The sequence below is a fragment of the Lissotriton helveticus genome, chromosome 5_1 (assembly GCF_964261635.1).
Source record: "Lissotriton helveticus chromosome 5_1, aLisHel1.1, whole genome shotgun sequence".
Classification (NCBI taxonomy): Eukaryota; Metazoa; Chordata; class Amphibia; order Caudata; family Salamandridae; genus Lissotriton; species Lissotriton helveticus.
This window is the reverse complement of record NC_136065.1, coordinates 489,795,304-489,821,214: the sequence shown is the minus strand read 5'-3', so window position 1 is coordinate 489,821,214 and position 25,911 is coordinate 489,795,304. Positions and strand designations below refer to the sequence as shown.

General features: G+C 44.5%; 1 protein-coding gene across 1 annotated transcript in view; it reads right to left on the bottom strand.

Annotated features, from left to right (window-relative positions):
* RCC2 (regulator of chromosome condensation 2) overlaps positions 1 to 14,724 on the bottom strand; it is a 143,931-nt gene extending 129,207 nt beyond the window's left edge. Inside the window, exons 1-2 of the mRNA XM_078642806.1 lie at positions 14,498 to 14,724; positions 13,143 to 13,378 (exon numbers count right to left, since the gene is read on the bottom strand). Of these exons, the coding sequence (XP_078498932.1) occupies positions 13,143 to 13,373 (231 nt within the window). The 5' untranslated portion in view covers positions 13,374 to 13,378; positions 14,498 to 14,724. The remainder of the gene's footprint in view (positions 1 to 13,142; positions 13,379 to 14,497) is intronic.
* Between the last annotated feature and the right edge of the window lie 11,187 nt (positions 14,725 to 25,911).

Here is a 25,911-nt window from a genome sequence, read left to right as displayed (position 1 = left end):
GCAGAGTCCTAAACGAGTCCCTCATATTCGCCAAAACATATATATTATGTATCATACTCACCAATTGATTTATTAGCTGTGGTCTCAAGCTAGGTATGGTGCATATTCTTCTATTGGGGTTCAAAAACCTATCCCTGGTTTCAAGGATTCAACACAGACAGTCTAGACCCCATCAATTATATTGTGTAAATGTAAATGTGCTGGACTTGTAAAGCGCACAGCTGCCCGTAAGCGTCCCGGCGCTTGCTTAGGGAACCCGTCCTGGTATTCCCCTGTGAGAAACCCCGGCAGGGTGTCCACAAGGTGAAAGCCAGGCATCCCGCCGCGAGGGGCCGTAGTGGAGATTAAGCAAGCTATTGCCCAGAGTTGCAGAGTGTGACCCCGTGAGTTGAGTAGGCACCAGAGCGAGAATTGTCGAGTCTGTGGAATGTTTGAGCCCGAGACCCGCCGAGGCGTGGAATCGAACCCTGGTCCACGGTCAATCTCAGCTTCCAGGTCTGCCGCCTCTAACCACTGAGCCACGCTTCTCCTATATTGCCAATTATTCTGCAAGTTACAACTGATTGGGTCTCAATAATTCAATCAATCAATTTTAGCTTTCCTAAACGTGCATTCCCAGCGTAAGAGTTAGCAATGCTTCCTAGGATAGATTGAGAAGCCCAATTTAACTAACAATTTTTAATAATGGAAAAAAAAAAAATGAAGCAGGTCCCTTACTCCTTGCAACTGGCTGTGAAAGGCCGATGGGAAGATGTAATCTGGGTTAATAAATCAGAGGTAATATTGATCATGTCCAGACATACAAACGGCAAAGATTACAAAAGAGCAAGGAAGGTATACAGGTCAAAGACACCATTCTACAAAGTCAGTCAAGCCGCGTAATTGCCACCTCGATGGCCCCTCTGACTACAACATCCTGCTCAATCATGAAAGAAAGAACGGTGAACAAATCTGAATCACGGGCTCAAAGCATAGATGTGGAGGCCGTATCATTAACTGTAGAGAAGCAGAAGTCGCACCAATATGATAGCGACAGCACTTCCCTGCTGCCCAATACAACAGTCATAGGTAAGCAGGAGGGAGAAAAATCCTGATCAAGTTAGTGGTAGGTGGCAGCAAGGGCTATGGTACCATTCTCCACTTGAAGAAAGAATGCATCCTTTTCTGAAGGTTGCAGGTTGTAAGAGAGATTCTGCAATGAAGTGGCCTGGATGTACCATCTGGCGCAGGAGCCGAACCCTGGGGCCTAAAAAACGTTGTCCAATGCTCTAGCATTCCCAGAGGCTCAAGAAAATGAGAATCTGTATAGTCGGATATAAAACGGTTTCTTGAGGGAGGAGACATCGGACTGAAGAAGTAGCCAATAACAAACAAATAGCTGAGCACATTTCGGCTCAACACGAGGAGGTAAATCGTGCCTAACAAAACAAGCATTTGCAATGCAATAGGTCTCCCCTTTGTGAGAGTTTGAGCTATTGGCATTGGAAATGACAGTGCCTTTCATTTATGTGTTTTGGAAACCTGTAAGCGGTGCGTAAACACACTTTGCACTTATAGTCTTTGCGTACGAGAAGCAAGGCTGGCAGTAAAAGATTCGCAGTTACTGCCAGCCTTGCTTCTTGTAAGCAACGACTTTAAGTACAAAGTGCGTGTTTACGCACCGCTTGCAGGTTTCCAAAAAATAAATAAAAGGCATACAATGCCAATAGCTCAAACTTTCGCAAAGGTGAGACCTATTGCATTGCAAATGCTTGTTTTCTACTTTTTCTCATCACCGGCTAATCTTATGGGGCAGACTTTAATGTGACAAATAGCATTTGTGCAAGCAGCACGTCAAAAGCTTTTTAGAATGACTATGTTTATATGAGTCGGCAAATTGAATTCACAACAATTTTCTTTGCCAAGGGTTCTTGTGCTAGTAATATATGGCAGCCCTGTGTAAAGTCGGGGACAGCTCTCAGAGCCGGGAAGTGCTGAATATTTCCATAAAAATAAAAAAGATAGAGAAACCAAGTACAGTACCATGTAAACCCCCAAGAATGCTTAGTAAATGAATACATCTCTAAAAATTAAAAATAAATACCAAACTGACCTCGAGTTTGTCCATTTCTCCTCGTTCTGCTAATTCCTGTAGTACTTGTGCTGGCGGCATGAATTCACAAAGGAACTACTGCCAAATCCAGATGTATTAGAAAAGACCTATTCCTAGACCTTTTAACCTGAATCTGTGTCCATAACTCATCTGTCCATATTTGTCAACTTTCCTTGCTAAACCCCTTTGAATCCTCGCTCTAGTTTAAATGACCCAGCATGAATAAGCATGTGCTAAATCACTACATATATACTACAAAGCTAACATAGTGCCCTTTCGATAGCTCTAGGCAACTAATTATGTATGGAAGGGCACACACACTTGACTGCTTACTCCCCTTTTATCCCCAAATTAAAAAGATAACTAGAATATAACATTTCAATAACTAAAACATCGGCGTAAAATAACGATAACAACTAACTTCCTTTAGACAATAAACACCATTCAATAATTAGTCAGGCATTCTCGAATAGTGTGACTTAATGTAGGGCAAACTGAAATACTTACTAATAGCATGAAAAACGAGTTCGGGGCTGCATCGAGTAGCGTGCTACCAGTCTGCCAAGCGCTTCAACACCTCTTCCGAGCAGTAAGCATTGTACAATTTCACAATACAATAAATACATTACAATGCTATAGCTACATTACTATTCTTTGAGGGACTTGAAGTTGTGTTTAGGGGCAAGAAGGATTGAAACTCTCAGTGCCCATCAGAAGTATCTCTGAAAAGGAAGGAAATGTTGCCAATTTACATGTCAAAAGTGTTTTAAAAGCTAAAACGGAACATTTTAGTGTATGTAATGAGAGAAACTTAAAAGTGAAGCTCAGCTTTTTGGCGCACGAATCAGCATGGAATATGATTTACAACTTTTTTTTCTTCTTATATTACAAAATGTCCCCTTCCAATGTCAACTTAAACATTTACCACGCTTGGGATGTTTTAAATAACATGTTTTTATTGTGATAAACTGAAAAGCGCGATTGAGTAGCACTCTATTCACATTGCTTAACCCTTTACGTTATTTTCCCTAGCTCACATTGTACGTAACTGGGTCAGGGGTGTGTGGGAGAAAGCCAACTGAATTATTCACCGCAGGGCGCGAGGGAGGCATGGCTTAAATTGCTGAACCTCAAATTTTCAGAAGGGTGGCTGTCTTAGTTCAGCCTTCGGTGTGACTGTACATATCTACTGAGCCTATTGCGTTTTTTTGGGGGGGCCAAGAGAGCCTGCTAGAACCCATGCTTCGTGGCTCTTTAGGTCACGAAGGTAGACTGATGCTTGCAGTTGTGGGTTTGCCTGTCATCGGATTTCTGTGGGAAGGAGGCAACCAGAGAGAGAGAACAGGGTGGAAGGAGAGGGTGGAGAGAAAAAGAAACCAAGAGCAGCGGAAGAGAAAGAAAGCCGGGGAAAACCACTACCTGGAGCAGGAGAAGCGCGAATGCCTGGAGAAGAATGGTGGATGGGATGGATTCTGCAATTTTTTCAACAAAAGGAACACGCATCAGGAAAATCAGAACTGTGCCACATACAGCGCAATACTTGCAGCTGCTGGAGTCGGACTGGCGGTGAGTTCAACCCCCGCCTACAATGCCCAGCCGCCCGGCCGGCCAGCCAATTGCATCGCGGCCCGGCCGGAAGTCCCGCCTCCTCGAGCACCCGAGAAAGGAGAGGAAAAGTCTTCCCGCGGCCCGGGGCTCCCGTGAGCTTCGGAGAGCCCCGGAGCCGCCTGCGCAGAGTAGTGTTCTAGCTTTTGTCCCGCGGCCCCGGAGAAGAGCTGCAGAGCCGAGGAGTCACACCGGGAGCAAAGAGAAGTGCTGCGGAAAGAGCCCCGAGGAGCGGGAGCTCTCGTGTAGCCCCCGCCAGCAGAGCCCGGTGCCGGTGAGTGTTGTCAGGTGGGGGGGAGAGCTGCGGCGGGGGAGATGTCTCTGTATGTATGCGGCGGCCGGGGGCGCTTCTGTGTATGCGGCAGGGCGGGGGGAATGTCTCTGTATGTGTGCGTGCGTGTGCACATTAGATGCAGGCAAAGCGCGCTCACGAGGTCAAAAGGCACTCCACATGAACAACTACCAGACCCATTGACGCCTGCACTTTCAAAGTGAAACTGACTAAAGCAAGCGCCCGGCCCACGTTAAAAAAAAAGCCACACACATTAGATGCAGTCAAGGCGCGCTCACGAGGTCAAATCTCCAGCAGGAGAAGCTCGTAACACAGCAGAAGAAATTCGTAACAGTCTGCTGTCCACATTCCCCTACATTCCCCAGAAAGTGGCGACATAAGTTGTCTCCCTAGGCGAGACCTAAAAATGATTGTGTCCTCAAGTAATGCAACTGTTGCTCTGTAAAGCGCTCCGATACCCGATTCGGGTCAAGTTCGCGCTATATAAAACTCTGTATAAATAAATCCCATACTAAAACACTTGCTGACCGAAAACAATTAGGTGTACAAGCCTGTTTCAAATGTGTCACCCAGACAGAGGACAGTGCACTCTTTTTTTTAATTTTGTATCTTTTAAGTGGTCGGTCAAATGTTCATCAAATAATTTATCAAGGTTTTAAGCTTGGCTAGTGAACTACTTCGCGAAATGAAATTCATGTTGGAGGTTGAATAAGTCCAACTGGCTCAGATGCCTTTTCTCCTGGAATGCAGGTCATGGTTCTTTGAATGCAAACCAAACTGGATGATAAGGCTTACTATTTTGCCCAAGAAACCATTATGAAGTCTGCAAACCAAATACCTGGTTCAAATTCCCGTCTATGAATCAAAATCTAAAAATGTAAAGATGTGGGGATAAGTGTAGAAAACTCCACATGCACTGGACGAGTAGGCACGGGGAAAAATTAAAAAGGTCATCACAAAATATCCTTTACACCCGAAAAATTGGTAGTAAATTAAAATGCAAGTTTCAGAGGCTGGTTTATGAACCACTTTGTGGTTTGTAATCCAACTTTATTTGGTTCACAACCCTTCACATTTTGAAAAGCTATTTTCACACATAATATGATAAAGATAGTTAGGAGGTCCTTCATTAGTGAGTATTCACACAGAGTTAAACTTTAATTCTGGAATAATGCAATCTTCTAGTATAACAAATGGTGAATGAACTGGCTGAATAAAGGAGATAAAATACAATGCAGCCAATTGCTAAACGTATGTTGGTGTCAGATCCATGACAAGTGCACGTGGTGTTTAATTTTCTGCTGAGTTTTTAAGAAGGGTCATAGAATGTACACTGTAGAATGTGATGTAGAGCATGGGTACTCAAAAACATTTTCCCATGGTGTGCTGATGCCAGGGGGGGGGGGCGAAGCATGTATATCTGCTGGCTGAACTCAATTGCGCAATGTGAAACTAGAAAAACTGGGATCAATTCCAGCTTCTCCACTTGACCAAACTGTGTGACCCTGGGCAATTGTTTTATATTCATTCCCCTCCTTTTTTTTCATTGTCACATTTAGGAGGAGCCTGAAATACATGACTTCAGGAACCGTGCTGTATAGAACCACCTCCTGTGCTTGGATGTAATCACGAATGGCAGTTGTCTCAGGATGGAGCGTGGGAGGGGAATGGGGGGGGGGGGGAGGGTGTGAGGGAGAAGCATGAAAGTTTCTAAATTTGTCTTTGAAAACAAATACTTCTGATTGCACTGCTATAATTTGATTGACTAAGGTGAAAATGGTACTACAAGTAAATAGAAGACACTTTGAATTTTGAAGACCATTTTCTTTTTTTTTTTGATACAACTTTGCGCTCTTTAAAAATGAAGGGGTTTCTAAAGTTAAGGGCTTAGTTACTCCCTTTTGTTTAACTGCAATTAACCTTTAAATAAATGCTCGCTGTATATTTAACTTTTTATTTAATGTTAGTGCCGAGTTGAGTAAACAGCAGCCAAGTGATGGTGCTGCCGCTCAGGGGGCCGCATGTTAAGGTCAGGAGGGCCGCACTTTTGAGTATCACTGATGTAGAGGGATAGAACCGTGGAGTCAGTTGGTGCTGATCTCCTGTGCCCTTCAGATCTACTGCACGCTATCTGCGTTTTCTACAGTATATACTTGGAAGTAATATCACGGGCTGGACCTCATCTTTTCATAAATCTGGAAAGGTAAGGATTTTACTGGTAAAAAAGTTTGGGGGGGGAAGGGGGTGGGGACACTTGATCTTCAGGATTCGATTTCAGCAACGTCTTCGAAAAGGTACTGTTTTCACTTTATTTTGTGGCCAGGGATCGGTTCTATTGGAGGACATTGGTATATTCCTCTGCGTGTTATCGCTGTTTGCTGGCACATTTTTAATTTTTAGGCCAGCGTGCACTGATGTCCGTTGCAAAGCGATTCAGTTAAATTTGTGGAGCAGCATCGTCTCAGCGTGTGCAGTTCTTCTGAGCTGTCAACTGCTCCCCCTAAATGTTATGGGACGTTTCGTTTTATACAAAATGATGATACTCCCATGGTTACTGCATCTTTTTCAGATTTTACTTCTTCACCTGAATCCACGGTTATGAGCTCTGGACAGGATGGCCATAACGTTTGTGGCATGGAGAGAGAGGGAGGAAAAAAGTAAAAAAATAAAAAATAAAAAAAAAAAAGCAGCAAAGCAAATATAGAATGTGTGTTCAACACCAGACCAAATTAGAGGCCCAATTCTTAAAGACCCCTCCTACTTCAGCTTCAAAAAAAGACCTCAAACTACACCTTCTCTGCAAATTCTGGGGTCCTTAAGCCCTTCTCTGGGCTCATATCCCAGCCCGGTTTCCTACTCTTTAGGATCCCCCCCTTCGGATCTCCCGGCACCCTTTCTCCACCCTCTTGTCACTTCTTACTTTTCTTCTCCCTCTTTCTCACTAATCCCTTTCATAGGCCCTGCCTGATATACTTGGTATGTCCTTACCCCCCCTCCCCAATCACAGCCTCTCACCATTCTTAAATCATGCCCCCTTCTTCTCTAGCCCACCCTTCTCCACGACAACCTTTCTTCTTTTGACTTGCTGTGAATGCTACCTCATTCTATTTTTTGGTTCTACTCATTAAACCCATGTAAAGCGCTCTGATACCCTTGTGTCCAACGAGCGCTATATAAAACCTATAAAATAAAATAAATAAAAGTCACAAAAGTGTTGCCCCCGCTATAGATCCATTAGCAGAATTAGGCATGATAACCGTACAACCTAGAAAAAAATGCAAGAATTGCATTTGCACATGGCCTACGATGCAGGCGTATATTGGCTTGAGAAAAAAATCTGCTGAACGTTTGCAAATTCACTTTTTCACTCCCCTAGAAAAGATTTTACTTCTGCCTTTGTAGGGGGTAAGTTTCCAACCTTTCCCAGTGTGCCCAGTGTGGAAATACATTTGAGAAGAGTTGGTGAAAAGCATTAACATGCAAGTTTGTAGGTGTGTATAGACTCAATGGACATTCAAACCCTAAAACTACCATTACTTCTAGCACCAGCATGTAGAATTGCAGAAAGGTGGAAAAAATCAGGCCATTACTACAATCCAAACGATGATATAATATGAGTCTTGGCATAATCAGATATGCCATTATCATAGCTCTGATTGGAGAATGCTGCAATAATTTGTAGCTGGGTCTTGTAGCTTTACCATAGCTCACCGAAACAAAGGTTTTTAGGGTAAAATACATTCTTGGGAATTTTAAGATCAACCTGAAATTGGATGTTTACGTATTCCCTATTCTAAGTACAGGACCACTAGCTACTGCACATTTGTTTTGGCAGGGATCACCAATATCAACATTTATCATGGATAGTCTAGTAGGGGATAGGTCCCGATTTGAAACGCATCTGTAACACCCACATGAACGTTACATTACGACACAATTATTAAGGTTCAATCAGGTGTGTTTCTGCTAGGTTCTAAAACGCAAATGCCAATATTAGGAGCAACAGGTGTCCGATACAAGTTACAGTCAGAGGAGTGCCAGGTCTCAGAACAGTGTTTTGTAGTGTAATTTGGACTGCAGCCTAAGGAAAAAAAAATAGATGTATAAAACAGGAAAAATTGTTGCTGCTGGACTAAATGTTCGTTGGCGAAAGGGTGTGTGTGTGTGTGGGGGGGGGGGGGGGGGGGGGTGTCAGCCGACCGCAGGGAAGTCTTCCCCTCGGGCAGATTAGGAGGGTGGTGCAGTCAAGGGGACTGCCATTTTAGAAGACATAGTTTGGCTGCATCTATGCAGCCCAATATAGCCCAAAAGCTATTTTGTAGGCCGCTTTTGGGCTCCCAGCCACCATTCTAGGTTTGGTGACCTGGTGGCAGAGAGAGGGTAGTCATTTTGTTGGATGTTGGAATTTGTTGTTAGCGTAGTTTTGGCTGTTTAGGGCAGTTTAGTATTGTTTTAGCGTGTGTACAGTAAGTGGGCTGGAATACAGTCATCGAGATATTGAGTCTCCAGAGGAAGGCCAGCTGCATGGAACTCGGGTGGGGGCAGAGGCCGCCTGGGCAGCCCTCTTGGTGAGACAGGCATTAACACGAGTGGCCACACCTGTGTCGGCATGCTCCTCGGTTTAAAATGGAGGGCTGCAGCTGGAGAGAAGAATGTTGGGGTAAGTGTGAGGGGCCAATCGATGTCAAAGAGCAGCACCACGGAATGTGCAGCAAGCGGGAGCCGGATCGCCTGTAGCGGTTGCGCTTGGGGGAGGGAGGGGGGGCGTGGTTGTGCTGTTGCGCGCTGGGGCAAGGCAGCTTTAGCCACTAGGTGCAGTTTGGCGGGAGGTTTGAGCAGTGAGAATGCCAGAGGAAGCAAGGCCACTGGTGAGGTAGACTGCAGCTATACGTGCCCCGACCTTGGAGTCAGGTAATGCTAACACCACATCAGGGAGTCCTGCTATGGAGACCATTGGTGTGGATGTGATGGAATTGTAAGGGGTGGAGGAGTGTTTGCTGAAAGGTAACTATGCGACCGATACGGGCGCCAGCACTAATGAGTTGGATGGTGCTGGGTAAGTAAAGTAGAAAGTGGCACCGCCACGGACAAGGAGAAAAAGGAGGAGGGATAGGAGAGAAGGCCCAGAGAGCAAAGAGCTAAAGATTAAGAGGTTGCCTTACATGGGGGTGACTAAGCCTTTGGAAGCGCACCTTATGCTGTCCATGAAGGAGCCCATCTAAAAAGGGGAGTACATGAAGATGCTCAAGCTGTTACTCATGGAGGGGAGGTCAAAGAGCTTGAAAGAAGAATATGAACTGGCCAAGCGGCCAAAGGTTCACTTTGTCCTGGCCCGGTAGAAGGTCTGTGACAACTTTATTGCAGAGGAAGTAGCTGCGGTATCATACTTCTCAGTTGATGTGGCCAGGTCACTGGTCTTGGCAGCAGGCCAAGGTGCATTCATGGCAAAGTGTGATGTGAAGTCAGTTTTCAAGCAGACTCCACTCCACCCAGATGATGTTAAACTCTTGGGAATCCACTTTGAATGTAAGTGGTGTGTGAACATGGCCCTGCCAGTGGGATGCTCAATATCCTGTGCGTAGTTTGAATGCTTCAGCTCCTTTTTGCAGTGGCTATATACTTCGTGTACAGGGCATCGGTTGGTTACCCACTACCAAGAAGACTTCTTAAGGGGAACAGGATGGTGCCATTGGCGAACAAAAAAAAACTGTGGCCCTTAGCATGAATTTGTAATTTCTGGGTATTGAGATTGATGCACTGAGAATAGAGGCGCATCTACCACAGGACAAGAAAGACAAGATATTGGCACTGTTGGGTAACATGCTCCCAGACAGAAGGTGACTGTCAAGGAGATGCAGGTCCTGTTGTGGCACATCAACTTTGCCTGTAGGGTAGTCAGAGAAGGAAGGACTTTCTGCATGAAATTGCGTTGTGGCTGGCGGGAAAACATTTAACTCATCATCACGTGCGGCTATCAGCCGGGGTCAAGGAAGACTTGCGGATGTGGGGCGTATTCTTACAGTCCTTCAATGGTATCCCCCTGGCGCGACAAGGTAACTTGGAGTGGGATGTCAAATGTTCTCTAATATGGCAGGAATTTTGGGTTTCAACTGTTGGCAAGGGAGATGATGTGCAGATCAATGGCAAAAAAAAAAGCTGGAAGGTCGCATTCTTGTAACTATTTGCCCTGGTGGTGATGGTGGAGCTATGGGAGAAGGAGTTGCCACATAAGAGAGTGCTTGTGCGGGTCGACAATATGTCTGTGGTGGAGATGGTAAAAGCGCCAGTCGACCAGGGATGTGCAGGTCTTCAAGTTGATTAGAGTTTTTGTGCAGGGATGCTTACGATATTACATTTCTTTCAGAGTGTTGCATGTGCCGGGCGTGGACAGTGTCATTACAGATGCTGTGTCTCGTTCACAGTGTGGGAGATTCCGTTGGTTGCTGAAGGACGCCAACAGGACCCAGACGCCCATGCCTCAGTACTTAGGCACCGCTGATGCTAGAATTGGTGGTAGGGTCATTCGCAGAATCTACGAAGATTACGTATATTCTTGCACGGAAAGAGTTCCTACAATCCGGGGCTCAGCGTCGGGAAGAAATGCGAGCAGAGGACATCATTCAGTATATTCTAGATGTGATTTAGAGAGGTTTTTCGAGGTTGAACCATTGCTGGGAAAATGGAGGAGATTGCCTTCACGAGTAAATTATTCTGGGGATATGCTCCATCAGTGGGTGAACTTGGGTGTAGAATTTTGGAAGGTTGGGCACAGGAATAGGGCCTGTCAGGGCAGGCATGGAAGCCACCATTGTGTAAGGTCATAGCAAGTTTGCCAGAAGTGTGTAGGGACTACTGGGAATCTTGCCTTTTTTCCACATTGATGTTGTGGATTTTTGGGGGGGCTTTTCGGGTGTCAAGAGTTGCTGGGAATGTGGGGGACACTGGCAGGATGTGGTCAGAAGGAAGGGGAGGCTAGAGATACAGCTTAGCAGATCAAAAACCGATCAGCAAGGTCAGGGCATACAGGTCATATTGCATGCGGTATAGGGGCCAGGTCCCTGCCCGATTTGGTGGGCATTCCCGTGTCTGCGCTGCTGCATGTCAGGAGTTGGAGTGGTTTTTTGGCACAGATCAGGTGAGCGGGCTACAGCTTACCAGCTGTTAGCGCTCTTGTGGGAAGGTTTTAAAGGTGCTTGGGAGGTGTTAGCAGCCGATTACGGTACACACTCATTTTGAATTAGGGCAGCAGCGGAAGCAAGGAGTAGGGGCTGGGCTCAAGAAGAAATTATGCAGTTAGGCCGTTGGTCCTTGCAATGTTACAGGCGCCATGTGCGGTACTTGGCTGATGACATGCGCACGGTGGAGGTTAATATGTAAAAATGTACTGCGCGTTTGTTTCTTTCGGGTTCAGTGACCGCCCAAGTTAAAGAAAAAGGAGTGGTTTTGATGAGCAGTATGCAGCAGGACCTTGCGCTCAAAGGAGAAGTGGGCAGGTTGTTTTGTCCTCTGGACAGGGTTTACACCTAGGAGGGTTTGGAGAGGGTTGTTGTAGCTTGTGGCTACAAGAGAACTCAGAGGAAAGTGAACAGAGATGTTCGTTTTTGCAGGGGGCTTGGTTTTGGCAGAATTTGCCATTCAGATATAGTTTGATGCGGTTTACATTTTTCTTAGGGGGGGTCCACTTAGTATGGATCTCTATTTGTTGGATATTAGAGAAACCTTGGCATGGATATTAAATGTACGGCAGTAGGTTTGAGGTTGAACACGAAACAGATTAGCGGGCGCAGAAAAAAGCGGTGTTGCCACCCCTCCTCTTTCTGGGTGGCGGGTGCATCCAAAGTTTGCCAGAAGTTGGTTGCCGTGAACAGTTAGTGAACCATGTGCAAGAAAAGGGTAGGCAGGTAGTTCAAGGTTCAGTTTAGGACGTTTGGTTATTTACAGTTTCATACATGCCGTCATAGGATGTAGGGTTCAAAGAAAATTGGTAATGTCGAAATGCTATACATTGTAATGTGTTCATTTGTGATGTGGGGACAGAATGGTAAGTTTAAGCGATGTATAACAAGGTTTTAGTTTTGTACGGCAGGTGCCAGGATATTTTGTTGTGATGTGCACCAGTTTCAATAAAACAACCTTTTCCGCACAAAGTAAGTAGTCAGTATATTGGCTGCACCCCTCAATCACAAAAGGGGCTTGGTGGTCAGCTGACTACAGGGAGGAATGCCCCCGCAGATTGGGAGGGTGGTGCAGTCCAGGGGGGATGCCATTTTAGAAGTTATAATTGGGCTTCATCTTTGCAGCCCAAACACAGCTTAAAGACCATCTATTAAGCTGCTTTTGGAGAGGGTAGTAATTTTGTTGGCCCCCCCTCTCATCCATTTATTTACATTTTTGGGGGAAATATTTTTTTTTTGTAGGGGTTACTACTCATGGGGCATTTGGTTGAGAGAGGTACACGGGAGTTAAGTGCTTAGTGGGGGTATGCAAAGTTTGCCAGGAGTTCGCAGAACTTTGGTTGGAGTGGACAGTTAGTGAAAGGAAAGGGTAGGCATGGTTCAGTTTACGATATTTGGTAATTTACAGTTTCATACATGCAGTCATAGGATGTTTCCTTAATAGAAAGTTGGTAATGTGGAAATGCTATACATTGTAATTTGTCAATTTGTGACGTGGGGACAAAATGGTAAGTTTAATCGCTGTATTAGCGAGGTTTTAGTTTTGTAAGGTAGTTGGCAGGATATTGTTATGATGTGGACTCGTTTCAATAAAGCAGCCTTTTTCACACAAAGTAAGTGGTTAGTATATCGGCTCCACCCCTCACTCCCAAATAGCAAGCACATCAATAACAGCAGATATCGATACTGCACGGGTTATGAAATAGCAATTACTTTTAAAATGAGCAAGTTGCTGAGGAAGAGCAAAGCAGCATTTTCCGTTTTGAAGCCATCATTTTTGCTAAGCAGGAATTTAAACCAGTTTTTAAAACAGGCAGCGTGAGGTCTGCACTACTCTGACAGGAGGGATGTTCCGTATTTCTGTCACGTGTCGCTGTCAGTGGCACCCGGCCAGCGAGCTCCGAGGGGTGCAAGCTCCGGGTTTCAAGGCGGGAACCCCAGTCGCCCCTTCCCTCCTCCCCACCCCGTCCTTCCTTACTATCTTCTCCTTGCTGTGCTCGGGCTCGGTGACGATGACTGAAGCCTGGGACTTGCCCGGCCCCTTCTTTCCGGTATAGGCCGAGAAGCCGCCGTCCATCCCCATGCTCCCGTCGAGATCGTCTTCGTCGCTGCTGCCAGTATCCCGGGCTCGCTTCCGACCCGAGGCCCCTGCTCTCTTGCGGCCTCCGGTCTTGGCACCGCCGTTCCCCACGCCTGCCTTCCTCGGCATGGTTTCTGCCGAAGAGGAAAACTGGATTACAGGCACGCACGCAACACAATTTACAATCCACCGTACGATAAATAGAAATAAAAAAAATCATACGACAAATGGGCAAATACACACACCCCCCGCCATGTGCTTTTTGAGAGGTTCAGCGTTTGTTCTGAGGTTCAAAATGCAATTGCCCCCGCGCCGTAATACGTTTTGAAATATCATCCTCTTTAAAAAGGAGCATAAAAGTGGCCAAGTGCCATTAAACCTACTACACCACACTTTCAAACGTTTTAGTTCATTCATTCTACTACACAAAAGTGAGTATATTCGGGAACAAGTTGTGATGTATGTCTGTAAACTAAGTTAGAAGTTACTTTTGTGTTGCTTGACTTTTAAGATTTTAAAACTAAAACTGTTCCCCGAAGAGCTAGTCGTCTGTTAATACATACATTTATATACTTTGAATAATAATCCACACGTAAAAGGAAAACATAGGTAGGACCTTGGGTCGTTTCTTTGTTCCCTCGCCTTTAATCCCCCTCCTTCTGAGTCGGACTCCATTTCCCCTCTTTTCCTGGCACTCCTCCTCATCCTTTCTACAAAATAGCATTTTTCAAACAATGGGATCTCTGTGTCCCAAGAAAACCACGTGGACGCCTCTCTTCTACGTTTATCACAACCCTTTCACCTCGAACATTAATGTTACCCAAAATAGCACTTTTATGCGTACACCGCTTCTTTAAGGATCGGCCAAAACAAAAAACAAAGTTAAAAATAAAAAGGAGGGGGGGCGGGGGGAGATCTCAAATTTCGATTTCTTCAGAGTTTCACTTGTCTGCTCCCCCTCATCAAACATACCACCCCACACGAAAGGCATCAAGTTAAATGTGAACTTTGACACAGAAGTCAAATAATACGTGTATTTCGAGAAAAAAAAATATATATATATTTTTAAACATTAACAAGCAACACGGAGCTCGCTTTAACTTATATTTATCATATCCCATTTACCGAAGTAGATTGGTATGATCGTTCAATAAATTAAAATAGAGCTTTCTTGTGAACCTTGCCTCTCTATACTAGCGAAACGGGCGACGAACATTTCATTGAAATCAAGCGTTTCAAATACAAGTAAATACCTGCAGCAGGACGAAGAAGTTCAAATCCTGAAAGGGGAAAGTGTTTCTGCGTCCTTGTTCTTCGGGGGGGCTGTGCTTTCTTCTCCCTGAGTGGGATCCGTGACTCTGCTTCTCGAGGAACCGGCTGTCCAAGTATAATTCAGTGAGAAAACAAACACATGTAATAGCAGGGAAGGAAAGAGGACACGCGAACCAGGAAACAAGAAAAAAACACCAGGGGCTAGCCCTGCTCATCACCCACAGCACCATCTCCAGGAGCGGATGACCCGTGCATGCAAAAAAAAAAAAAAAACGGTTTGATTTTATCTGGCTAACACTCAGAATGGCAACTGAAAATACATATTTATCTATTTGATTGTGACTCTGAAATCAATGTAATTTAGCGCCGTCTTTTTGGCCATTTTATATAGCGTGCCTGAGATAAATAAGGGCCAAGTATTTAATCAATGATACTTTTAGTGTACATCCCTGTTCAAGGTCATTTAGAGCAGAGTGCTTCTGCAATGTCACGCTTGTAATTGTAGATGGTACTTATATAGCGCTTACGAGGGCTTTAAATGGGCTGGGTCTTGCAGGTGCCAAGACGGGTCCCTATCGGGTTTTCCATTTAAGCCCTCACCCTCAGGTCGGAACATAAAATCTTCCCGCTGCAGCAGTACCACTCCTCATAAACTTTGATGTAACTTCAAAGAGACTCTTAAGTTCTTTCACAGTCTCATTATTTCAGAACTGAAGCATTTTTAATATTATATACAACAACGCCATAGTCGTTGCTTATTTATTATAAGCAACTAACAACTATTGACAAAGCCAATAGCCCTGGCTTGTAGGTGTAATGTTACTCGTTGAATTATAAATCTGGATGCAATGAAAGATTCAGAAAAATACCAGTGGGGCAGCACACTATGCTAAGCACAGATTTTTAGTTCATGTGTTTTTAAGCCACGCCTTAAATTACATCACCATGCCCATTTGAAAGACCCCCTTGTTTTTTCATCCCACTTAAAGCCCTGGCGCTTACTACTATTGATGAGGCGTTGAACCGCTTTGCTACGAGTAGCTTGCTACTCCATAACCCAAGATTAGAGGGTGTGGGGATAGAAAAGTCCTCTGCATGGTAAAAGACGTGTACTTCTGCCTGGAGTGCCCAACTGTACTGTTTGTCTGATCCCTAATACTGAGTTTTGTTGTCATAGACAAACACATGCATGTGCACCATGACAGAGGCCTCTCCAGGTGTCAGGCTGGCCTATCATACATGCCTAAAGGTGTAAGGGAGAAAGAGGGAGGTTTTCAAAAATAAATCGGGGGAATTAATTTTCTCCACTGACTTACATTGAAATGGGGGTAAATTCAGGTGGGAGAAAGCTATAATAAAGGCATTTTTGGCTTTCAAAATCTAAGGTCTCCCACCTGAATTGGGTGTGTTGGCATGTCTGCCATGGGGCAATCAGCAGAGACGGATTGGTACTGCAGGCACCGGGCATTGGCCGATGGGTCGGTGTCTCAGTGCCCTCTGTGGGCCTTTTCTTTTCCTTTCCCTGTCCACAGAGGGCACTGGACAGGAAAAGTAAAGCAGCCTCGCTGGTGGCTATCTGATATGGCCGTTCAGCTATTATCAGCTGTGGCCTCTCCTTGACCCCCTGCCCTGTAAAGCAATTGGGCTGATGGTGGGCTGGGTAGCAGGTGATTGTGTGACAGAATTGGCCTCCCTGGGGGCCAGGTGTTGCTCAGGCCATTGAGCCATTTTCATCTCGGCCTCCCTGGGGCCCACGCAGCCCAGAAATAGTGTTTGCATTTGACACTTCGCCCACAGCTCTTCTCATTCAGGGCATAGTGGGCGAGGAAGAATGGGTCTCGCTTTGGGGGCCAGGTGATGTTGTGAACTTACACAATCTTCACCTCAGCCTCTCCCCTCCCCCACAGATGGCCCAGCAGCTGTGTTTTGGTCTTTATCCCCTGCCAGGCCATTGCCCTGAGGCAGTGGAGGGCTGAGTAATTTAGCAATAGCAGGGGCCACGCAGTTGTTCGGGTGCTCCTGCGCTGGAGGGATGGGGAATAATTTTGAAATAGAAGGGGCCTCGCTGTTTTTCAGTTGCTCAGCTTGTAGGTCACTGTCACCTTGGCACCGGTGTCCTTCCCAAGATCAATATCCTCCCACTTTCATACCTTGCATGTGCATAGGCATATGTGGCCTGACGGCCAGAGTTGCAGAGATGGGGAATCAGGTTTGAGTCTCAGTGTCTGCTCAACATCCTGTGAATCTGGGCAGATCACTTCATCTCCCAGGCCCTTTAATAAAACATCTGATCTTGTGTACTGTAATTGGTACTCATAAATAGTGCTCAAAGGGATGTACCTATTGGTACTGGGCACACTATTAGGCAAGGTGGTGCTTTTCCTTAATATGTATGCGTCTAACGTGGACGACCCTGGTTTCTTTGAAAGCCTTCAAGTCCTGCTAAATCGTTATGACTACGACACAATATTCCTTGGGGGGACTTGAACCTTTGGCTTGATTATACCCATGATTCCTCTAATCCACTCTCCACCACCAAAACACACACCCTTAGAACGATGAAGGACCTCATACACTCCCTGGGCTTGCGAGACCTTTGGCACATACACCATCCCACGATCCTCAGATACACATTTCACTCTGCACCTCACTCCACACACACACGCATAGATTACCTGTTAACCGACGCACTGGGATGTCAATGGACCAAGGGTATAAATACGATGCCACGTACATTGTCGGATCATGCCTTAGTGTTTCTTCACTTACAAATTCCGCACTCAGTTGGGTGGGAGCGTAGGTGGTCGTTTTTTCGGATTCTGTGTTGTTGATGAGGTGTTTCAGTCGGAAGTACATGAGGTCATCATTGAATATTTTACTTTGAACAAGGGCACAGTGGATAAATACTTCATGCTCTTGTAAGAAAGTGGCTCTATATATATTGGACCAAAGTAAGGTACAGTGTGTACAGAGTCCCCAGTCCCCAGAGGTATGACAGAGGTTAAAGTTAGATATAACCTTACTCTCTAAAGTGGTAGCTTGGTCGAGCAGTAAGACAGCATCAGAGGACAGTGTAAAGCATTTGTTGTACACACTCAGTCAGCAAAAGGTTTCACACACTCAGGAACTGAACTCTAGGCCAATTGTTTTTATATCAAAAGATATAGTTGTTTTATTTCAGAACCAACAGTTATCAAAATATAGTTTTGTCAATATGAGTGACTTTAGGTAATTACTTTGCAGAAAGGCAATATACTCTGTAAGTACAAAAGCTACAGTGGTTGCAATAGGCAACACAATTTCTAAACACAATTTAACATTGAGCTCAATGGGTTTTTCCTACATAAATGCAGTAGATTACTTTAAGGATTACTTTTTTAACCACAGGACTGGATCCTGGATTCAGTCCCAGGACCTAAGCTGTAAACAGTTAAGTAAAAGCATTTTGGTTACAGTTGTGATTTTTAAAGAATATAAATGTATTTTCAAAGTTGACAGAAACTTTTCAGTGAAAAACTAGCAATGTTATCCTATGGAAGGAAATACAAGTCACAGGTAAAGTAGGTTCTCGTTACTTTAGTAATCCAGTACTGGACTCCTATAGTAGTGTAGTTCCTATATTCCCAATAGGCTCTGCACATTGGAATAATATATCCTATAGATTAGACGTAGGACTGAGGTCGACTAGGTCTCTATCGAATATACTAGACTTAATTGTGTGTGCCAGCTAGCTCAGAGGTCACTAGAAACTTTCTCGAATTCACAAGAAGGGATTAGTCTCTGACAACCACATAAACATGACAACTTTGTTTCCCCAAGATAAAACGTATCTTCAGAGTTGTGGAAACAATAGCTAGATATTTCAATCAGTCACTCGTGCATGCTTAGTTTCACTAGAGGTGTAGAGAAAGTAGAAAGACGGGCGTTTTCAATAAAAGGTTTTATTGAACAGTCTTCTTTATCAAGCATGAGAAATGAACTGCTACAATCGTAACACTGTTTGTAAAATATAATGCGTACAGTATAAATAGTAGAATTAAATAATGCTGTAAGAGCATTGTATGGTTCCTAAACCATATATAATACATACATAAATAACAGAGGCTAAAAGTACTCAACTGGTGCTTCTAAAATACGCCTCCCCCTGTGTACCTAACCTAAGCTTAGTACGAGGGAGGAAGTAAGTGAGGTGTAGCATAAAGGTTTTATTCTTTTGCCAAGAATCTGCTCAAGATTTCTCTAAGGGTCTAATCAGCTCCGTACCTTAGTTTAAAATGAAGAAGGTCAGGCTCAGGACTCGATTTCCCAACAACCTGCAAGGGTAGCTTGGAAACACTGGAGCTGGATTTCTCGGCAGGAGAAAAGACAGCATCTCTCTCAGTGCATCTGCTGGAGGGTCACCTTCCTTCGGCACTTGCTATAGCAGGGCGCTTCGGGCAAGTAGATAGTCAAACTGCTCCAAACCACCGTGTGTTTGCTTGGGCGAGTGTGGGCATATTTATACCTTGAAGGTGCCGACTTTGACGTACAGTTAGACATAATCACGTCATCAAAGAGTCTCAGTTCTTTGAAAACTCCATGAGTTCTTGGACAAATCAATATTCAAGCAAGGGGAAGTCCCCGGCTGCTTAAGCTGAGTTTTCAAAGAAATCGTTGTGGATTTTCGGAACTAGCGGAGGTAGCCCTGCCGTATTTGGACTGCATGAGCTATGCCTAAATATGGTTATGATTTCTATGCCTATATAAGGATATGGTGATTTATACCTATATAAGGGCATGAATCAGGAAACTTACAATAGGATCCTAAAATAATGCATAACACCCACTCCACGTTATCATGTTCATCTAAGTTCAGGCACTAAAACATATATAATCTAGAGCATGTGTTTACAACCCCCAAAAAATCATATAAAATGCATTTGAAATGGTTGCACACGAAAAATTGAGCATTTTGTATAGTACACATTTAAGGGAAATTACTTCATTGTAAGCATATGATATGATATTAGTAATGCTAACTGAATGAATCACGAAAATTACATTTATGAAATGGCTCTTAGTTACAGAACGAGATAGCTTATTCCTGGCATCATTCCACAACAGCTGTGATCATTTAACATAATGTAGCTACCATTGGAAAGCTGCCTAACAATTGGATCTATCACCGCTGTGGGCGAACCCTGCAGGTGGCAAGAAAGGTTATTGGAAGAACTTTCGCAGGCTCCGTGTAAAGTAATACCTTGACACAATAGTGTACCACTTAGTGCACAGCTTTCCAAACTGTGTGGCGCGACACGTTATTGTGTCGCGACCCACACGTAGGTGTGTCGCGCGATGCGACGGGATGACGTCTGCCGGCCGGCCGAAATTACGGCAATGCAACTCGACAATCCAGCCAGTGCCATAAGTCATACCGTATTCATTTAAAGCACGCCGTTAAGAATCCATCTCGGAGCAGGTGATTACCTGCATACTGAATCAAAGCTTAAACGTGCAGTCTGCTGTAGCCAGACAGTGGGGGTGGTTTTCGTGTACGCTGTTACACTTTGCTCCACACCTGTGGTGAGCGTTATCGTTGAGCTGAGTTAATTTTGCTCCTGCCAGGCGGGCAACTAGAGACACATTTCGGGGGCGAGTTACACTTCAGGGGCCTGAAGGAGCTGGCCATTAAATGCACTGGCTCGAAAGGGCACAAATGACCCTCTCCGCCCCCCCGCCCCTGCATGTACCCGTGACGCATTTTGAGAGGAAGAATACACATAGGTTTTCTGTATTAACTTCAAAGCTGCAAAATGGCCTCTCGTGTTTGTAGGCTCACTCCTTTTATAGTTAAGAATGCTTTAGAAGACCTAGGTGAAAGTATGTAAAATAGTGCTTATTATGTAGTTTCCTTTTACTTGTTATAGGACCCTTATGGTATTTCATAATATTCTTTTCAGGGTTTTTTCTAACGTGAATTGGTTTATGGTCTTACTCTGATCTATTTACTTTTGTTTGGTGTAATGTTTTTCGGCGGATTGTGCCTCTACTGTTGTCAATGAGTAACTCGTAAATGACTCGACCTGAAAAAATAAACACATATATGGTTTATCATATACACTGTAATTAACTGTTCATTTTGTGGTGCGGAATCCCCTTAATCGGTTGGGAGTGGGAGCGTGGTTACACAAGGATGCATAATGTGACTCATCCCACTCTTTCACCATGTCAGTGTGTGAAAAATCCAGAAGGTCACAGGTGTGTACTCTCTCTGTTCTCTCTCTAACTTACTTTTCCCCTTTTCATTACACTCTTATTAATGCTATATCAACAACATATAACAAGGGCCACTGGAATTATGTGGTGTTTTCCGCATAACTATGGATTTGTCACGTAATCCATCATCTGAGCTATAATTCGTAGATTTTAACAAAAAAGGTCGTGTGTCAGAATTTTTTTAATATGCGGTGAAACATGTTGCCATGCGGTGGATTGTCCTTCACAAAGTTTGACTGGTCACCTTTCAGTTCCTTATTGCTGCATTTGGGTGGTAAAATTATACTAATATAGTGAAACCTTTGCCAAGATTGTGTTAACAGGTGCAAAAACGATCAAACAATGAGCTAATACTAGCACAAAATGTGCTGCATTACGTCACAAGGACTCCAGGTTGGTGGCAGCAACTGAGGTTCTTTGTGGAAACCGACCAACAGTAATATCCAGCGCTATACCGCGCACAGTCACCTGTTGATAGCGCAAGACAGTACTGGCATGATTTAGATGTCGGTGGCTGTCTCTTATTTTAATCTAAATATTTTAAATCACTTACCAATTTGGTGCACTGTGTAGCTGTATATTTTGAACTGTACCCCGCTCGTTCCACCGCGGCTGACAGTGCCGTTTGCGTGGAGGGCGAGGCGAGGCGCCATCTTTGATTGGGCTGGACCGGAGCTAGCGGTCTAGCTCTTCTGGGAGGCAGGGCTTAAAACGACCGTGAGCCCAGGGCCCCTCGAGGACTCAAGGTTGGTGGCAGCAACTGAGGTTCTTTGTGGGAACCGACCGACAGTAATATCCAGCGCTATACCGCGCACAGTCACCTGTTGATAGCGCAAGACAGTACTGGCATGATTTAGATGTCGGTGGCTGTCTCTTATTTTAATCTAAATATTTTAAATCACTTACCAATTTTGTGCACTGTGTAGCTGTATATTTTGATCTGTACAATTGAAAAATAACAACCTAGGCAACTAATATTTAAAATACCTTAATGGTAAGAAATGATGAATAGTTGGCTACAGCTGACTAAAAGACATGGTTTTTTATTTAGTAATTAAAACAGTTGACAATTCATTTACATAAAACAAAATTAGAGTTAAAAATTCACAATTGTGAATTTTTAACTCTAATTTTGTTTTATGTAAATGAATTGTCAACTGTTTTAATTACTAAATAAAAAACCATGTCTTTTAGTCAGCTGTAGCCAACTATTCATCATTTCTTACCATTAAGGTATTTTAAATATTAGTTGCCTAGGTTGTTATTTTTCAATTGTACTGTTTTCCCTGACCTAGGAATTATAAGATTCATATACTCAGGGGGTCCTTGCTAAATAAACACATATTTTGATCTGTACCCCGCCCCGTTCCACCGCGGCTGACAGTGCCGTTTGCGTGGAGGGCGAGGCGAGGCACCATCTTTGATTGGGCTGGACCGGAGCTAGCGGTCTAGCTCTTCTGGGAGGCAGGGCTTAAAACGCCATGTGCATCCGGGAGCGCAGCGGACGAGCACAGCGGGCGCGACGATGGCGCGCCGAAGGTGCGCCTAAGGTATGCCTGTCTGCGCCCGTCCGCGGCCGGCCGGGGCCAGGGGCCAAAACCTATGACCAAATACACACTTATTCCTCTCGTGACTTGGTTATGTTAAGACCCCCCGATCACCTTTGCCCGCCAATACCCCCGTACGTACTCAAACGCACCTCCCTCTATGGTATTTCTAAATATAAGAACACAGCTGGTAATGTTATCTATTCTGGTTCACGTATTGCTCCTCAACCTTCTTTAGAACCACAGACCAAGCTTCATTGTATCTATCTTAATACGCGGTCTATGGTTAAACATCAAATGGACATTTTCCTATTGCTGATATCTGAGAAACCTGACATTATGCTTCTCACCGAGACTTGGCTTAACCAGGACTCATTACCAGATATTTTGGCTGCTGTCCCATCCGACTATTATATCTTAAATGTTAATAGATCTTCAGGAAAAAAGGGGGAGGAGTGGCTGCCATTATTCATAACACCCACAAGTTTACTTTACTCCCACCCCTTGTCCTGAATAGTTCGGAGAATATTGTTTTTAAGACTGATACTTATAGTGGAACATTATTACTAGTTTTAATTTATCGACCCCCCAATCTATGCCTACTTTTCCTGTTTTACTGGCTGAACAAATGGCTTCTCTCGTAACAAACTACTGTAAAATTGTCCTAATTGGGGATTTTAACCTTTGGTTTGATGCTACTGAGGCAGATGCCCAGGCAGCAGAACTTTAGGACTTACTTTTAGATTTGAACTTAATTCAACAGATCCACTCCCCTACCCATGAAAAAGGGCATAGTTTGGACCAAATATGGTCTCAGAATCTTCTCTTATTCATTTCCTCCATAACTCCTTGCATCTGGTCTGATCACTTCCTCATATATTTTACACTTACCATCGATAGAGGCATAAAACAGTTATCTCAAATGGGTGGAAAAATTAGGAAATGGAAGGGCATTGATACACCAGCTTTTTTGGACACCTTGGCCTCGACCCTCCCTCCAATGACCAAAGACATCGATGTCATTGAAGAAGCCTTTTCACGCTGGATACAACGGGCAGCTGACATTTATGCACCTCGTGTGAATTTCCCCCGCTCACGCCCTAATGACGCACATAAGTGGTTCACCCCACAATTGAAGATCTTAAAACTTGAAGTGCGTCAAAAAGAAAGGAAGTGGAGGACCAGGTACCTACCACAAGATAAAGCAAACTACTGCATGGCCCGTAAAACTTATCAAAAACTTATTCTGAAAAAGAAAACAGACTATTTTTCTGAGAAAATTTTGAACTCACAGAATAAGACAAAAGATCTGTTCAACATTGTGAATGATCTCAGTAACAGTGATAGAACCACCCCTCTGGTCACTCCCACACAAGAGCTCTGCAACTCGCTGAATGCGTTTAAAAAAAATAAAATCACTACCATAAAGCAGAGTATCCTAAATTCCTTGCCCCCCCTCCTCTGGATGATGTCTTTCACAACCCTTTTACTCTTGAAATCTTTCCCTCCATTGATGCTAAAATTTTGTCTGATCTCTGTGCACGGGTTAAATCTGGATCACCTGATGACATCTGTCTCCCACATATGGTGGGGTTAGCAATTCCACAGGGCGTTCTTTCGTTGCTAAATGGCTCACTTTTACAGGGTAAAGTGCCCAGCTGCCTTAAGAAAGCTCTGCTTATTCCATTGATTAAAAAAGCAGGAGCAGACCCACATGACCCGATAAATTACAGACCAATATCTCTGTTACCTTACACATCAAAAATTTTGGAAGCCCATGTTTCTACAAGTGTGTCCAAATTTATAGAAAATTCTGAATATCTTGAACCCAACCAGGCAGGCTTCTGCCCTTGTCATTCGACGGAAGCTGTGATCCTTGCTGTCCAAAACACCTTAAGGCGGAATGCCGATAAAGGCATCCACCAGGCCCTTGTATTTCTTGATCTGTCGGCAGCGTTTGACACGGTTGATTATACCATCCTCATCAACCGTGTCGAACAAGCCGGCCTCGGGCCTTGCTTTAAGCTGGATCACCTCCTTTATCACAGGATGCACGCCATCAGTAAGACTAGGTCCTTTCACAGCCCCTACCACCCCCTACCACCCCCACCACATGTGGAGTGCCGCAAGGATCATCACTGTCACCCTTATTATTTAATCTGTATCTCCGCCCACTACTATACTCTCTAAGGAATGCTAAAGTCACCATCTATAACTATGCGGATGATCTCCAACTCGTCTTCCCTCTTAACACCAAAGATTCCGTGGTGGAATTTCAAAATACCATGACACATACACAGAGATGGATGAGCCTTAATCACCTGAAGCTTAACCCAGGCAAGACAGAATTAATCTTTCCTGGGAAAAGTGAATTAAGTTGGAGTCCATGCTTCTGGCCACCTAGTATGGGGGCTTCACCCATGAGATCTTCCTCGGTTAAAAGTCTGGGAGTTACACAGTGCGGATCTTTGCTTGAAAGGACAAGTTGGCACGGTAGTCTCTGCCAGCTTCTTTCAACTTAAGAAAAAAAAGAAATAGCCCAGTTCCTTACGCAGCGATACAAAAGGGGATGATGGACGGAGCGTTTGAACAAATCAAACACTTACCCCCAGTCAATTGATCTGGGTTTAATCCATCACCATTCTTTAGTTCACTCAGCCACCCCAGTTCAGACATGGCTATATGCAAATCAGTCTGACCCTGTGCCTTATGGGAACAGTCCAGCCCGAACTGCCAAGCCATGTCTTCCCTGGACCGGAAACAAGCATCCTGGGACCGGTTTCGGATTCATAATCCTCATCAGCCAGGCTATCTTGAATCCAGTGGCCAAGTGAACAAGGGACTCACGTCTGAGTATACCCTGCCACACTTAGGGCGAACAAAGCGATACAAAAGGGGATGATGGACGGAGCGTTTGAACAAATCAAACACTTACCCCCAGTCAATTGATCTGGGTTTAATCCATCACCATTCTTTAGTTCACTCAGCCACCCCAGTTCAGACATGGCTATATGCAAATCAGTCTGACCCTGTGCCTTATGGGAACAGTCCAGCCCGAACTGCCAAGCCATGTCTTCCCTGAACCGGAAACAAGCATCCTGGGACCGGTTTCGGATTCATAATCCTCATCAGCCAGGCTATCTTGAATCCAGTGGCCAAGTGAACAAGGGACTCAGGTCTGAGTATACCCTGCCACACTTAGGGCGAACAAAGCGATACAAAAGGGGATGATGGACGGAGCGTTTGAACAAATCAAACACTTACCCCCAGTCAATTGATCTGGGTTTAATCCATCACCATTCTTTAGTTCACTCAGCCACCCAAGTTCAGACATGGCTATATGCAAATCAGTCTGACCCTGTGCCTTATGGGAACAGTCCAGCCCGAACTGCCAAGCCATGTCTTCCCTGGACCGGAAACAGGGCCTTACGCAGGCCGCACTTATTCAGGTTACCATTGCCCTTGTTTTGTCCCGACTGGACTTCTCAAATAGTCTTTACTTGGGACTCCCAGCGGGCTTGCAAAAAAGACTCCAATTTGTTCAGAATCAGGCTGCCAGGCTCATCCTTGGACAAACAAAATGGCAGTCTATT